A 16,224-nucleotide genomic window follows, 5' to 3' on the forward strand; every position below is an offset into this window, starting at 1 on the left:
AACAAAAATGCTCCACAATCCGCAATTCAGAAAGCAAAGCAACAGTGAGCCGCACCATTAACTTCGCGTCTAGGCCCCTCCAAACTTCCAACAAATCCTCGGAAAGGTGTTGCTCAGATACGACTTTTAACAAGAGAGGATAGATAGAGTGGGCACCCATTTTTTGATGTTACCATTCAGGCATTTGGTTACCCCTGGCTCAGGTGATGGTGGTAAGGACACTCTTAATATCGAAATTGTAAAAAGTTTAACATACGAATACAACCAATAGTGAGGGATGGGGAATCAAAATTAGGACCTCGAGTGTAGGGGCAAAAGCTCTTAAACAACATAACGTCTCCAAAAAAAAAAAAAAAAAAAAATCGAACTTATTGAATATCACTCGAAAGTCAAATCTTGTACATGAAAAAATGGATGACAAATTCACACTCATAAGCGAAAAATGAACAATGAAATTTTGAGACTATGGACATTGAGAAAATATCTGAAACACCAAAAGAATCAAACAAAACCACCAATCTATGCATAAACATGTTTTAAATTCTCCGAGCTGAAAGTCCCAATGGCACTGAGGAAGTCGGACGCTGTTTCAAACCATGCATTAATAGTGCTCCCTCACTACTCTTCTGCACACTCTTTCTGCTCTTCAATGGTGACACCAACCTGGTTGCCAATCTTGACGGCGAAAATGACCTGCGAAGTTTTGAAGCAGTTGACATCTTCGGTGACTTCTTGGCTTTCGTTGGAGACAGAGAAGAAACCAATGGAGGGCTCTTGATCTTGATCTGAAACTTGGAAGGTGAAGGAAACTTTGAAGCAGAAGGCGGGGACTTGATCAGGAACTTGTGCGGAGTCTGAATCCTTGGCCTATCATTGTTACAATCGTTTCTGCCAATGACCGGTGATCTTGTTCTGCAGAACTTCTGCTGCTGAGAAGAATCTGAAGCCGAAAACAAAGGGTTGGGAAACAACACACTTTTTTTAGCCCAAGGCCTATTTTTCGGAGATACTCTGTTTGCCACGTATCTGTTGTTTTCTTTCTCCATTTCTCTCTTGTGTGGAGGTGAGACCTTGAAATTGATCCGGGAACGAGCCCGTTGCAGTACCGGGGAACTGGATTCTGATCGAGTGGATTGAGACTTGTTGTGCTTCTCCTTCTTTCTTCTGGCCCTGAGCTCTGTGTTTTCAGGGTTCTGCCTTTGTTTCCCTTGTGTCATTGGGGTTTTGGGGTCTTCTGAAGTGGTTTTCTTTGTTTTGTTGCCAATTGCTGCTATTATTTCTCTTGCAAATTGGCTTGCTTGTAGAATTTCTCCGACGGTTTCACCGACCAGCATTGCCGGCAAGGACATTCTCTGCCACTCCCCTGAATTCAATAGCAATGAAGTTACTACCTAATTCAAAAAAAATTCTTGCTTTATGTTTGGTCTCCAAGAACAGGTTACAAAGGAAAGAAAGAAATTTCGTAGACGTGGATTAGGTTAGTTGGATGTTACAGTGTGGCAAACATATTTGTACCGAAGAGCTATAATACCCCTCCCGTGGATTAAAGCAGTTTAGAATGTCATATTTTCAAAAACAAAAGTTTCAGATTTTGAACCTAAACTCAATTTTGTTCTTTGAGAAAAGTGAAGAATATACTTCATGTCAGAAAATCCATTTGGCCATATATCTATGATTTTAGGGGGGGGGGGGGAGAGAGAGAGAGAGAGAGAGAGAGAAAGAGAGAGAGAGAGAGAGAGAGAGATACCTCCTGCCTTTGCTGGAAACTTGCCAACAGGAGATTTTCTAGGGGCTGAGCCCTTAATCCTGCATAAATCAAAAGACCCATTTCAGTTCCAATATCAAAACTGACCAAAACTAATCAAAAACTTCAAATCCAAGCAAAAGCTGGGATTTTTTGTTCCTGGTTTGTACAAATCAAATTCAAATCAGATTCTGAATTACCTTGCGGTTTCTTGTTTGCATCGGAGGCTAGTCCTGAGATAGCCTCTAGTACTCCGAGGGCTGAGACTCACTCCTGAGATCACCTTCGTACCGCCCGAAACTGTGTACTGCAGCTCCTGCAACCGAGCCATACATCTGTCCACCTTCACAAACCCACATAGCAACACAAACCCATTAGTCCAAAACACAAGAAATCCCATCAGAGAGATTCAAATTCCTCAAAACACAGATGCTCTGCGCCGAGGAAATGAAGGAAAGGCAGAAAACAAAACTTTCAAATTCTTGGTTTTTTTTTCTTTCTGTGAAATTTTTTAATTCGTCTATCCAACTTCACGAACCCACAAAATTACAGAAACCCATTGCTCCAAGCCACATGAAAATCCACGAGATATTCAAATTCTGCCAAAGTTCGATGCCGGAGTTACAAAGAACTGAACTTTCAACTCCGGAGTTCTTGAACTCCAAGAAAAAAATTGAAGTAGCTCACCTTCTTCACTGTTTCTCTGAGGAGAAGAGGATTGAGAGGGGCTACCATTTTCCTCTGCTTTGGTGGGGTTTTTGCAACCATTTTTTACTTAAGACACGAGAGAAAAACACTTAGTGGGAAGTGGGTCTCCAAGATCTCTTTTTCTCTCTCTCTCTCTCTCTCTGCTTCTTTCTCTTTGGTTTCCCTTTTGGCCTTCGCAGTTTGTCTTCCTCAGTGCAGAAGTCAGACCGAGATGGAAGCAGTAACACATTTGGTAACGGATCCTTTGTTTAAGTTTCTGTTTTGGTGTCCAACGGTCGAATTTATCCAACCAAACGCACGCAAACGGCCACTTTTCATTTATTTTCAATTTTTAATGGGAACCTTTGATTGCGTATTTAGATCTAACGGTCAGTACGCTTTGTTACCTTTACTTATCGTGTACAGCTGCATCCCAACCCGGATCCTCGCCAGATCTTCTTTTTGAGGATTTCAGAGATCCGTCAATCTTATCCGTTTATCATACATCGTGCAGTAAAAAATTATTTAAAATTAAACATAAACAGTACTTGATAAAAACTGACCGCATAATATACGATAAACAGACACGATTCACGAATTCTCAAGATCCTCACCAAAAGAATGCGGGAAGGATCTTGTTGGCATGAACACCCATGGACACCATGTACGATCAATTCGTTTTTCCACGCATGATTGATGTGTACTTGGTTCAAGACGCAAACGCTTGTGTAAGTCTTGGATCATGAGGTCTAGTTTAGTGTTTTATTCGACTATAATAGATGATTACGTTATCATAATTCACTTTTAACATATCATATAATGCAATGATTAAATCTTGGATATCTTTTTCTTCTTCTTTTTTCATAAAAATAAGAGCAAGCACAAGTTTGATGGTGATGGTTTTCATATATTGAACTGGTTTTTTGGGGTCTCATTATTTCTGACTTGAAAAACCAAACGTTCCCCTTGATCTTCCGGGTGGAAACATGACCCGTATGGGCCCCTCCTCTCTCTCTCTTATTCCTTCAAATTTGGAGATTTTCTTCTTTGCTCATGCTGCTTGCTAGAGAGAGTTGGAGAGGAAGCGACTCTACATTTCAGCATCGATACGGAGATTCGCCATCATGTCCATGTCCAAAGCAATTTTGAACTAATCTAAGAGAGTTTTAACGAAACATTTTCTCATTTTTAATGAAAATGATATTTTTATTTTAAAAAATCACTCATGATATTATTCACTTACAACACATTTTTGTCATTTTGATTAAAATTTAAAATTTTTAAGTCATTTTCTTTAGTTTTCCTCTAATTTTGTAATAATGGTTGCTATCAAGAAATTGAATCGGGAAATGTTCAAGGATTTCAAGGGCTCCAAGTATTTTACTTGTTTTTATCTTCTTTTTTTTTCAACTTTGATTGCATTATTGGAGATTTTTAATTAATTAGGACCATATGAGTGTATAAAAGTGTTTACAAAATATATATGAATGTACAACAGGACAGGTTAGCTTAGCATGAATTAGGCAAATGATTTCAGATTAGATTGAATTTTTACAAGAATGATCTATTGATCGAGTCTTACAAAATAGACTGTTTAAATCGTTGAAGTTTGACGTGCAGTGGATCCCACAACTAATCCATATTTAAAAAAAACAAAAATAAAAATCCATTTGCATAAAATGCCTGTTTAACCTAGAGTACATACTAGGGTATCCCTCTAAGCTTATATATTATTAAAACCAGAAACTCCCATGCATGTGATTCGTTCCCATTGAGAATGTGATTGACATGTCTATCAGTCAATGTCACTATAAATCACTCTTTACATAACATCCCACTAATTAAAGTTAACTTAGCCTTAGTTTGCTTCCGATCATACCAACCAGCATTTCATAGCATCACTCCCAAAGAAAGTCACTTGTTCAAGGCACTAATAATTCATCCCAAATTAGCAAACAATGCACATGCATGTCACTTTTGATTGCAAAAATGTGGGGAATATTAGAATCCCAGCTCGATCATACTTAGCGAAGCTTTTTCAGCTGAAATGGCGCCTTTACGGAGAGTGCATTTCATATCGGAATCGGATTCCTTCGGATCCCAATAATCTGAGTCTAAAGATAAAATGATCTGAACCGTTAAAATTTGATCCAATGGTTACAAACAAGAGCCCCCTCTAAAGTTATAATAATTATAGTCATTTGATCAAATTTCAACGGTCCAAATAAAATGTTCATTAGACTCAGATTACTGGGATCCAGTTCCTTTCATAGCAACACTACTCTTTTTTTTTTTTTTTTTGGTTGGTACAAAGGAAGGCCTACAGCCACAAAAACAGAACACAACTTAACAAATCTGGGTCTACTAACCCCTATAAATGATAGAAAATCGAAAAGGACTAGGATTCTCTCCCCTCCTCTTTCCATCCCCTCCTCTCACATTTTCTTATTTTGTCTTTCTCTTGCTATGAAAAATTAATATAAAATGTTGACGTGACTTAACTGTGACCATTCAAATAGGAGGGGAGGGAATAAGAGGGAAAAAAAGAGGGAAGAGAATCCTACTCCAATCTAAAAACAGATCAAGCTACTAAGTGTTCATACTAATAATTTACGGCCTCTTGTGTATTTTTGTATGTGTCTTGAAGATGACAAACACATTTATTTAGTTTGACGTTTGGTGTGTATCAATAATCCAATATCAATCTATATATAACATGTAACATCTCTCCCACTCTTCTCTAGTACTCCGTTTGAAGTTAACGGCCGTTAGAAACTTGAGGTGCAAGCAAATAACTCCGTTTGAAGTTAACGGCCGTTAGAAACTTGAGGTGCAAGCAAATGACTCCGTTTGAAGTTAACGACGGTTAGAAACTTGAGGTGCAAACAAATGAATCAAACAAAATACAAAGGAAAAATAAGTAAGACCATTTCCATGCTATAAGGTTATGACATAGACATGTTAATAATTGTTTTAGATACCCATCTAATTTGGATACTTAATAATGATGGCCAATTAGCAAACTTTGTATTAGATACCCAATACCAAAAGGACTATAGAGGGAGTGAGCATTAAGGTATAGTTGAGTTGAGTGTGGCTGCATTACTAATTAGGAAAATGAATAAAAGGAATGGAACTCATATGAGTGTACAACAGAGGAATAAAAGTGTTTACAAAATATACATATGAATGTGCAATGGGTCAGCTCAACTCAACATGAATTATTTAAAACCGGCCCAATTATATAATATGCAGATGGTACGCAAGTTTATGTCAACTAAATTTATGTTAACGGAAGATTTAGTGCAACACCGAACCCAATTACATTCTAGGATTTATCGCTGATGGATATTCGTGATTTTTGATTGCCATCCCACCCCCCCCCCCCCCCCCCCACAAAAAAAAAAAAACAAAAAAAGAACTTGTATGGAGCTTCTCCCTAAACTTTTAATTTGAACTTTAATTTTAGTGGATTACCTTTCTGAACTTTTATAAATAGCCAAATTCCTCTTGGCGCTAGATTTTAAATTTTTTCTTCTAATTTTCTATCCATCTTGATTACGTGGACAACACATGGCAACTGTATGAGGCCAAAAATGATGGAAAATTAGATGAAAAGTTCTAAAATCTAACATCGGGGGGGGGGGGGGGTGGAATTGGCTATTTATAAAAATTGAGGGAGTAATCTACTAAAATGAAAGTTCAGAGAAAAATTGGCAGCTCCATACAAATCTGGGGACAAATCGACAACTACCTCTTCTAATTTATGAAATCTAACCTTTTGCCATTCAACAAGAAAGTGCTACAAAGTGGTTTAACAATGAAGGCAAGAGAATACAAAGGGATATTATGGGTAGGAGAAATATGAATGATTAGTAGGATACAAAGGCATACATTTTCAGTACTATCACAACAGTTTTACGGTAAAAAAGAAAAAAGGATTTACTGTTTAAAGGTAGTTGAAAATATAGACGACGAATTGGTTCACCGCATGTCATTCGAACCTCGGAGAGGCAGTAACAGTGATGGCCTTCTGTTTTTCATGCCTCTCAGCTTGAGCGGACTCCAGATTACTGGTTTCCGTTGTAATGTAACTGCTGCCGGATGCCTCGCTGCCCTGACTGAACCCGCCAGTGTCGGGGGACTACCCATGAACTTGCTGCTTCTCCTCATTGTGGTTGGTGTTGTCTCTGCTTCCGACTTCAATTCAGGCATCGGGGAGAACAGCCTCGAATACCGTGCCTTTCGTGGATCCCTTGCGAACGACAGTCTGCCACTGTTAAATAGAGAGGCAGAGGTGTGGAGGGGTGTTGTCATGTGAGAGTTCGGGTCAGGGCGATATGTAGCAATAGAGACTCGTCTCTTAGGCTGGAGAACCTGTTGTGTTGTTGCGGGTGGAGGTCTGACAGCAATGGAGATTCTTCTCGGTAAAATTTGGCTTTTCTGGTTTCTTCCTGCTAGTGCTGTTGTGGAGATGTTTTCTTTTCCATCCACTGAAGATGGGACGGGAGTTCTAGAGATGGTTTTTTTGGGCGGTAAAGCAGATGGTGGGGGCATGAAGTTGGAAATTCTTCGCAAAGGTAGCCTTGATCTTGGAGGAGCCAATGGCGGTTTCTTCTCTGCAGCAGTCTTCTGAGCTCCTTGTTTCCGGAATGATGATGCTGAAGACTGATGAGAAACCGCTGCGAAAGCTCTAGTCTCCTGTTTCAGTCTGGTCTTCCTTTCCTCAGCCAACTGGTTCTCAAGGTCTCGATTCTATGAAAAAAAATTCAGTTATTGAACAATGAACAAACAGATAAAAAACTCAATAAGAAATTCAAGTCGCCTTGAAGATAGATTACCTTTTCTTGTAGATTTCTGCAGATGTGTTCCCTTGAAGCAAGCCTCAACTGCAGAGACTGTATGCAATCCTGTAGTTTCTTTGTTTCTTTCTCGTCATGTTTAGCCTTTTCAGCCTGTTAAATAGGAAATAAAATTTTCGTAATGTGAAATCAAGATAAACTAGAACAAAAGTATGCTTTAATTTATAACACATACCATTTGTTTGTACTTGAACAGCTCAGTGAGGTCTGCTTGTTTGCGAGCAGGTCCACTCTCTACTCCCCGCACCCGGCTGGCAAAGTTCAATGAACACAGTGTCTCTCCAAGATCTGAGGCACTTGGGCTGATTTGGACAAACATCAAGGTTTTGCAATCTCCCCCTGCAAATCAAATTTCAATTAAAATCATGCATATATAACCAACTTAGAGGAGCCACTCCCATGAAATGAATTATTACTATAAAGGCTCACCTAGAGAACTCTGCAGCATATGAGTAAGCTTCGAATTCCTGGTTTTTTTCCAAAAGAAGAGAAGTTTAGATATGGTAGCCAAATGTGTTTGTGTGTGTGAGTCTCTGTGTGTGTGTGTGTGTGTGTGTGAGAGAGAGAGAGAGAGAGAGAGAGTTGCCTGTAAGGAATGTGGGCTGTCTTGGATGCAAGGGATGAGATAACATCGCCAAGGGCCGAGAGAGATTTATTTATAAACTGAGATTCCTTCAGTCTTTCACCTTCAACATCAATCCTCCCCACACGTTCACTGCCAGCCAAGTCTACGAGCCACAGTTGACTCCTTGTCTTTTGCCCATTTATCAAGTTCTCCCCTTTCACTGTCACCCGCAACAAGCTGTAGAAAACAAATTTTCACTGAATAGTGGATACAACCATAGAAAGAAAAATTGGTTGCCTCATATTTCTTGATATTCACTCTGCTTTGAAACATTCAGTGTACTAGTGCCCTTTCATTTAATCTAGCAGAGAAAAAAAACAAGAATCTGAAAACGAAGATATTTAAGAGATTTTGAGCGTTAAAGTTACCAGTGAGAGCGGCTGCTCTGCTCGTTAGCACTGGTAGATCCAACAGACCTTGCTTGGCTTCCAGACTTTAGCAGTTCCCACATCTCTTCAAAGCCATAAACACGCTCTTCGACAAGTCCTGGAACATCTAAGGTTCCGTCTGCACATTGCTTTATTTCCAACCTTTGAACAGAAAACAAATAAGCACATCTATTAGGGATCAACATTATATCCTCCAACTGAGATTCTTAAGATTGCCAAAGGATATAACATAAAAAGGTTAGACAGTTAACAAACTGAAAATGCAATTAAACTCGTGGAAGCGCTGAAGGTGGTGAGGGTCAACTATAATCTATTTCTGCAATTGTCGATGTTAATAGCTAAGTGAGCATTTCAATTGTCAATCAGATGCCAATTCGATTCTTCAAAATCTTAAGAGCCCAAATGATGTGTGTGATGATACTTGATTTGAATAAACAATTTTTCAAATGGCAAGGTTACGGTAGCAAAGCCTACTCAATTAACATCTAAGCAGAAGAAAACTCACTTCTTTGTGGGTTGATTAGTGTTATCGACCAAGAGGTCCCTAATCTTCTCATTATAAACCTCCAGCATACTAACACATAACTCATATCTCATAAAGCCACCTCTGTCTTTTGAAATCCGAAACAACTCCTCCAGAGTCCTGTAGTTAACACCTCTGTTTTCAGGAGTACCCTCCATCGTAAAGGTCTTGCCAGTTCCAGTTTGTCCATAGGCAAAAATGCAGACATTATACCCATCCAACACCGAAGTCACAATAGGCTTCGTTTGAGCAAAAACGGCCTCTGCACATTTGGAAAGCTCAGCATCAAAGATACAAAATATATCTAAAAGTTATCCATCGCAACAAAATCAACTGTGGAGTATTAGACAGTGCAATTACAAAATCGGTATGAGTTCTCAACTACCTTGGTTGTCCTCAGGTCTGAAGACATGGTCAAACTTGAACTGCTTTTTCGAGGAATCAGAACAAATGACATGCAGCTCGTTATCTAGGGAGGATTCGAATTCAACAACAAAACCAGATCCACTTGAAATTTCAGTTTGATTCAAAGGTCTACATCTGCAGAAAACTCGGATGTTGCCTTTAAGCTCAATCACTTCATTGTAAAGTCTCTTTCGCTCGGACAACTCATCTAGGTACTTCTTCTTTAAAAGTTCATGTTCCATACCTAGAGATCCAGAAACAACCAATTACAATCCAAGATAGAAGGAAAGTCAGAAAATAATCACGAGTGATCAAAACAAAAGGCTCACTTAGCAGCTGAATGGTGTTTAGAACTGAAGGGTCCGGAAAGGAATTCGTTGTGAGCTTGACTTGATCAGACAAGACAGTATGCTCTTTCTTCAAATCCTAAAAAAATTAGAGCAAAACTGAAAACTTATAGTAAATTTTTTCAAAGATCTAAAACAAAAAGAATGTACAAATGCTATATTAAAGAATTACCTGAATTTTGGTTGTCAAATCAGTGATCTTCTGCAAAACTGGAAGGAACCTTTGACATGGAGAACCTTCTGTTCCGTTCGACGCGCTACTCTCACCAATCAAATCAGAATCTCCGTCGACGGGTTTGGTAGCAATATCTGGAGTACATTCTGAATAATGTTATAATTAGTGCCTGACTTCAACCACCACTCAAAAATTCACATTTCCATTTTGTTAAAATTAACCTACTTGATTGAATTTCAAAATTTAACAGTTCAGTGGCAACAATTCCTAATTTAAATTACAAAATTAAAGGGGCAAGAATTGCAGAAATTACCCACCTTTGTCGCTCGCATCACTGTCCACCTGGCTTGCAATCGTCTCTAGGGTTTTAACTGAAGAAAAAGAGGGACACAATCAAATCAGAAAATCTCCAACTTCCACATTTTCTTCGAATCCGAACCTCAAATTCAAACTTTTATTGTAATTCAAAAATTAAAAAAAGGGGGAAATGAAATATAAAAATAAATAAATAAATCATAAACCTGCTTCGGAGGTTGCGGAAGGCTTGGAGTAGTGATCTGGAACGACGTCGGTGCAGTTTTCGTGGAACATTTCCACCGTTTGATCTGAATTAAATCAGGAAAATTCGCGATTAATACAGCGTTCGCTCAACGATTTACCAAGAAATTAAATAAAAAACAAGAAATAAAATAAGAGAGAGAAAGTACCTTCCACGGATTCGAATCGGAGCAAGAATGCGACTTCTGGAGAGAGAGGGAAGAGAGAGAGAGGGAGCGTTTTGAGTTTTGTATCCAGGACCGGAGGGATTTGTGAGGGTAGGGTTTTGATTGCGTTGGAGTTTGAATTGAAGGGATCTTAGCCGTTGGTTTAAATGGAAGGAGCTCTTTTGCTCTAACGGCTATCAAAATTTTCTCCGTGGACCACTTCGTAATGGCCCAATAGGCCCAGTCACTGCGAAGGCAAACGACGCTTAGTTTCACGTCGTCTATGACGCAACATTCACGTTGTTTACCAGTAGAACTAATTGCAAAATACACCTTTTAAGTGAAGTTCAATTTTCAATAGATAACACGTTTTAATTTTCTCATGTTATCTAACGTCAAAACAAGAAATTGACTATTTATGAAAGTTCAAATGAATAATCTGATAAAATAAAAGTTTATGAAGAAATTAGCTAATTATAAAAATTTAGAAAGTAATTGACTAAAATTAAAATTTAAAAGGAATTGACTAAAATTAAAATTTAGAAGGAATTGACAGTTTTATACAAATTTGGAAAGTAAATAGACAAATACCTCTTCTAGAAAATTATTCCCAAAATTTTAATAGTGTTATAAATAGGCAAAAGTTAGAGAGATAACATTTGCTAGGGACATAAGCGAAGCAGGTGCAATGTATCACACTGTTTACTTTTGTAACTATAATATAAATGATTGCAGGTAAAAAGAGGAAGGAAGAGATATTGATATTATGCTTTCACTTCTTTTATTTTCTGTGTATTGTGATCATATACAGAATGCTCCTTATATAGAGTCATATCCGTGAAGAATCACAAAAATGAAATGAGTGCCTTTTGAAAACTTCATACATCAACAACAATGTTACTATTCTTAAGTCTTCCTCACTTTTTATCTTTGGTTAAAAATATGTAGGCATTCACCCACACAACTTTTACAACAAATGGTGCATTTTGTAATTATCCTAAAATATAAGGTATAGTTGGCCCTTGATTGGTTTACTTCCTATTTCCTATAAAGATCTTCCTCAAGTCAATCACAAAATAAATAAAAAATATATATCTGATAGAAAATATAGATCTCTGCAACTTTTGTACAAAGTAATTGGTGCCAGTGGCTAAGTTGATGATGGCTTCCTCCACATCCCCAAACTGCTTGTTTCACTTCAGCTCCCTTTCTTCTTCTTCTTCAGTATCCAACTCAACCACCACCACACATTTGCCCTTATCTTCTTCTCACTCTATCTTCAATGGCTGCAGTGCAACTTCCCTCACCAAATCTTCTTCCTCTTCAAGAATATCTGCCAAGTTTGATAAGTTCCAAGGTGGGATTCCCCAGGAAATTCTTCAAGATGCCACACCACCACCATCTCTAGAAGCTCCTGAGGAAGAAGATGGTGAGCAGGAAGATGATGACAGGTGAAATGTGTTTCATCTTTTTATACGAGCGATATTTTACTTTAAACTAATTTACAGTTGAAGGAGAATTCAAGCTCGAACTCATAAGGAGAGCACATATCTCTAGTTTGTGATATGTGAATTAGTTTTATCGGGTTTTATGAAATCTTAGCAAATGAATCATTCAATGGTTAATTGGGTATAGTTGTTGGACTAATTAGTTGTTGTGGTGTTTGTCCATCTCTCTAAAATCTTAATTAACAAATCGTTAAGCTGTTAATTTTCGATCCATAATTTGATTAATTTGGATTGATGTGATTGTCTTGATGCGTTTCAGCTGCTTGCCCTCTAACTTGGAGGGTGCAGTGCGTCAATCAGGTGAAGCAAGTGCAGACTTTGTGTCTTCAGGAGGAATGAGAGCCATAGTACGTGCTCTAACAAAAAAATTATAATCTTATTGATAAAAGTTTAATCTTCTTGTAATGCAGTTCTGAGCATTAGACAAAGCTTTATTTAAAATAACATGTATTAGTCAAACATCGTAACGAACTATCTAGCTAATCTGAGGTGTAAAACTTTGATTATGTTGTAGAATATGTGCTTAAATTTGTGCTGGCTAGTGAAAAATGGCGAGCACATTACCCGTTTTAGTTGCTAGTCTGCGAAGTTTGATTTGTAAATTCGATATGTTTTCACAGGTTGAGCTTTTGATCCCTCAGCTGCAATTTCTAGACGAAGAAGGTGCACAAGCTGAGCTCTGGGAATTGTCGAGGGTTTTCTTAGATACGCTGATTGAAGAAACTGGCGGTCAGGTTAGTTGAAAATGTTTCTGTTGTTAACTGTCATTGGCTTCAACCTACAGATAATTTCAGCTGATAAGTGCTAATTTGATTGCCAGAGAATTAAAGCTGTGTTTCCTGATGCTGGTGCGGCAGCGCTTCTAAAACACCTTTGGAAAGATGCTGCTTTTGGATTCGCCAGGTAATTTATAATATGAGCGGTTCGCTTCAGTTGAATATGGGACTTAATTGTGCCATGTATTTATAAGCCATGGTTGCCTGCCATCAGTTTATTGTGTTCTTCCAGTTGAGTCCCAACTCTGAGTCCTAAGCACAATTAATTTGGTTTAGTATTGTAGTTTGGTAGGTTGCATCCATCATTTGAATCTATTCGAATTTCTTTTTGATCCGTGCTCGTATGTTAGATTTCGCGCCTCATTATACAATCTTCTGTCGCCTTGCATTCAGCTTAAGCGACCGAAAGCCTATAACGAGTGAAGATGAGATTGTGGTTATGGTTGTTCCTGATTACCAGATGTTGGGATACGTTGAGAAACTTGCGGCTACTCTCTCAGATGACCCGGTAAGCTAGTGATTCTTGTTGTTGCGTACCTTCTGAAGTTAAATTTACCTGATATATACTCCATGCGATGCAGAAATATGTTATTTTTCGGGTCATTTGGTTTTTTCTCAAAGTACACCTCAAAGTAGTTTTCCTCATTTTCTTGTGAATTGGCAGCCAAGGCCTCTCATCATGTGGAACCCCCGTCTCATCAGCGAGGATGTAGGAGTTGGATTCAATGTTCGAAAGTTAAGGCGGTACTTTCTCAGGTATTAATTTTCAAGAGACCCCCCTAAAACTGTTGGTTGGATGAATATATTTGGCATCTTTACTTATTTTGGGTCATCGACTATCAGCTGTTAGACAATTAACCGCCTCGTTGTGTCCTGCTACCTTCTGTATTTGTGGTCTGCAGAACTTTTACGACGGTCTACTCAATGAGGCCTATGGAATCTGGTGCTGTATTTAGGCGTTATCCAGGGTAAGAGATCTGAATATCGTATTAAATTCTTAACATTTAGATTGGCCCCTTTGGTCTACGGTTTCTGCAGCTAAGGTCTGGTTCCCCTGCTCATTTACCAGGCTATGGAAGGTGTTCTACGATGACAAGGATAGACCAAACAGATACCTGCTCGCGAAAGAGCTCATTCAGCGCCCCGACGCTGAAGAACTTGAGGTTGGTAGTTGATGCTAACTCCTTGACTTGAACAAATGAACACACAATGTATAAACAAGGTAAACGAATTCGATTTCATCTTTTGCAGATGATATTCGGAAATGTAGACGAGAGCTCAGAGAAGGGCCAATCTTTGTTTGATCAAGCTGCAGGGATGTTCTCTTCGCTAAATCGATTTATGAGGGTCATTTCAAGATAGAATTATAGTCTGCTATGATCCATCTCCTTCACTGTAACGCGATTGTATTAAGTGTTTGCTTTACATCTGATATTTTCCGTCGAAACAAATGAAAGAAAGAAAACTTCACATTTTCGTATCACTGAAACCGAGTGCTTCTGGCATAGATATTCTCGAGTACAGTAGCTTTAATGATCTAATTTACAGGCAACCCTAATCGACATTTCTGCTATCAGTTTCTTCCTCCCATACAGTGGCATTGAGCAACATATGTGCTCTACAAAATCTTCCACAAATCAAAACCAATCAACATGTTGTGTCGAAGCTTTTGGCTGCTTCTTCGGCTTCTGATACCGGTTGTTCTCAAACATGGCTTTGACTATAAGCGAGTAGAGCAAATCTGCCTCGGGCGAACTATCATACGGTGTGTTGATGATACTGCAAAATCAAGATCAACCACACAAAGGAAAAGTTAACGAAGGACAACAAACTGCTTCCTCGTAAAAGCGCTAATGAGTAAAAAGGCTTTAGTAGCACATCCAAACAAGCCCTGATAAAGATAAAGTATGACAAGGTAAATAGTAAATTAACCACCTGTCAAGTAACTCCTCCAAAATAATTCTCTGTGATGGAGTTACATAATGAATGCAACTTCTTGGGCACTGACCAACTGCAAGCTGAACTTGGTAATCATCCCCAAATCCTACAAACATTAATCAAAACCGGGTTTTATTCCGAAAATGTATCAACAAAGACGAAACAAAACGAAAGAAACGAACCTTGAGATGTAGCTCTTGCAGTCCCAGTTGAAGCATAAGTGAAGGCATGAGGGGCTCTTTGTACACATGAATATAGACAACCTGCAGATTGTTTTAAAAACAGAAAAAGTTCGACTCATGTTCTGTCGTAGCTAAGTTGGTTAGAGCATCCGTCTAGTAAGCAGGAGATCTTGAATTCGTCTCTTAACAAGATGATTTTTGTTATAATGTCATTTGTAAAAACAAGTAAAGCTTAATTTAGTACCTTTTCCCACACAAAGAACCTCGTTAACAAAAACATCAAACGCTTCACATTCTGGATTATCAAAGGGATCTACACATTCCCTACAAAGCCAAGCAGAAATAGTGAGCTTAGTGAGCTATAACAACACTGTCATCCTTCGTACGTGCAAATCACAGTCTGACACGTATGCATAAGAAAATCACAAAAACTAAACACAAAGTTTACCTCTCGATTATCTCCGATCGGCTGTAACTCGATAACATCTGCACACATTTTATTAGCCGCAATGATCACCAATTTTCATTGTTAGCCCAAAAAAAAAATATATATATATATATATAAATATATCTTAAAATGATCCATGAGATTGTCATAATTCTTTATTTTGATCTCAAACAATGAAAACCAATGGAAGTGGTCTGTGAGTTTGTCCACTGTAATCATATTGACCCCTCATAAAAAATTTGTCAATATCCTCGAAAAATCTATAATTTTGGTTATTCCGTAATATTAACCGATGTTTCACGGAAGAATAAAAAAAAATTCACGGTAGACAAACTCAAATACATTTCTATCGATTTTCATTAACAGAGACTAAAATAAGGAGTTCCATCAGAGATCATTTTGGCTAAAAACGGTTCGAAAAATATTACGGAAACAGAAATTATAAATAAAAGTGGCATTTTTTAAGATAAAAGAATTACCTCATAGGCCTGAATTACACGGCGAATCATCATATCAGCATCTTTCCCGTTCCTATTTACATCTGGATGAAACTGCTTCACCTATTTTATCACAACAATAATTTTTCAATTAAAATTATGTTTTAATTGAAGAAACAAGAAGAGAAGAATCTGATGGGATAAATACTTTGGCGCGGAAGGCGGCTTTGAGCTCCGCGGCGGAGCAGGAAGGCTGGACACCGAGGATAGTGTAAGCGGTGGAAGTGGTGGAGAGAGGAGGAGCATCCTCTCTGCAGTTCTTCACTGTGAATTTCTGGCGGTTCAGAGTTTTACCGGCTTTTTGAAATGGTAGAATTGGTGGTATTTTCCAACCGCACACTAATAAACCTTCCATTTCTCTCTCTTCACTTCTAAGAAAACCTGCTCTATTATTTAATGTTAGTAGAAGGGCAA

General features: G+C 38.3%; 4 protein-coding genes across 5 annotated transcripts; 1 reads left to right on the forward strand and 3 right to left on the reverse strand.

The window, feature by feature from the left end:
• Positions 1-353: 353 nt before the first annotated feature.
• LOC137744050 (microtubule-binding protein TANGLED) lies at positions 354-2,706 on the reverse strand. Its single transcript, XM_068483912.2, has 4 exons — positions 2,432-2,706; positions 1,945-2,087; positions 1,748-1,806; positions 354-1,363 (listed from the first exon to the last, which is right to left on the reverse strand). The coding sequence occupies exons 1-4, from the start codon at positions 2,510-2,512 to the stop codon at positions 537-539; spliced, it is 1,110 nt and encodes a 369-aa protein (XP_068340013.2). The 5' UTR covers positions 2,513-2,706; the 3' UTR covers positions 354-536.
• A 3,488-nt stretch (positions 2,707-6,194) lies between these two features.
• Positions 6,195-10,592, reverse strand: LOC137744991 (kinesin-like protein KIN-14S). Of its 2 annotated transcripts, none has more exons than XM_068484832.2 (13): positions 10,465-10,592; positions 10,279-10,362; positions 10,075-10,128; positions 9,755-9,903; positions 9,565-9,661; positions 9,216-9,479; positions 8,813-9,092; positions 8,287-8,448; positions 7,880-8,095; positions 7,723-7,760; positions 7,469-7,632; positions 7,273-7,386; positions 6,195-7,186 (listed from the first exon to the last, which is right to left on the reverse strand). In XM_068484832.2, the coding sequence occupies exons 2-13, from the start codon at positions 10,346-10,348 to the stop codon at positions 6,416-6,418; spliced, it is 2,379 nt and encodes a 792-aa protein (XP_068340933.2). In that variant the 5' UTR covers positions 10,349-10,362; positions 10,465-10,592; the 3' UTR covers positions 6,195-6,415. The 2 variants fall into 2 exon arrangements, with proteins under 2 accessions (XP_068340933.2, XP_088537810.1); XM_088681684.1 differs by having other exon boundaries at positions 9,755-9,891; positions 10,465-10,580.
• A 924-nt stretch (positions 10,593-11,516) lies between these two features.
• On the forward strand, positions 11,517-14,228 carry LOC137745712 (DUF1995 domain protein, putative (DUF1995)). The gene is made up of 9 exons (XM_068485712.2): positions 11,517-11,912; positions 12,229-12,316; positions 12,590-12,703; positions 12,790-12,872; positions 13,139-13,253; positions 13,410-13,501; positions 13,648-13,713; positions 13,815-13,908; positions 13,997-14,228. Exons 1-9 carry the CDS (start codon positions 11,620-11,622, stop codon positions 14,105-14,107), a joined length of 1,056 nt encoding a protein of 351 aa, XP_068341813.2. The 5' UTR covers positions 11,517-11,619; the 3' UTR covers positions 14,108-14,228.
• LOC137745713 (Chaperone DnaJ-domain superfamily protein) lies at positions 14,135-16,172 on the reverse strand. The gene is made up of 7 exons (XM_088681177.1): positions 15,959-16,172; positions 15,793-15,873; positions 15,314-15,351; positions 15,110-15,189; positions 14,866-14,946; positions 14,681-14,789; positions 14,135-14,524 (listed from the first exon to the last, which is right to left on the reverse strand). The coding sequence occupies exons 1-7, from the start codon at positions 16,163-16,165 to the stop codon at positions 14,383-14,385; spliced, it is 738 nt and encodes a 245-aa protein (XP_088537303.1). The 5' UTR covers positions 16,166-16,172; the 3' UTR covers positions 14,135-14,382.
• Between the last annotated feature and the right edge of the window lie 52 nt (positions 16,173-16,224).

This window comes from Pyrus communis, chromosome 12 (assembly GCF_041283825.1).
Source record: "Pyrus communis isolate YQ-2024b chromosome 12, ASM4128382v1, whole genome shotgun sequence".
NCBI lineage: Eukaryota > Viridiplantae > Streptophyta > Magnoliopsida > Rosales > Rosaceae > Pyrus > Pyrus communis.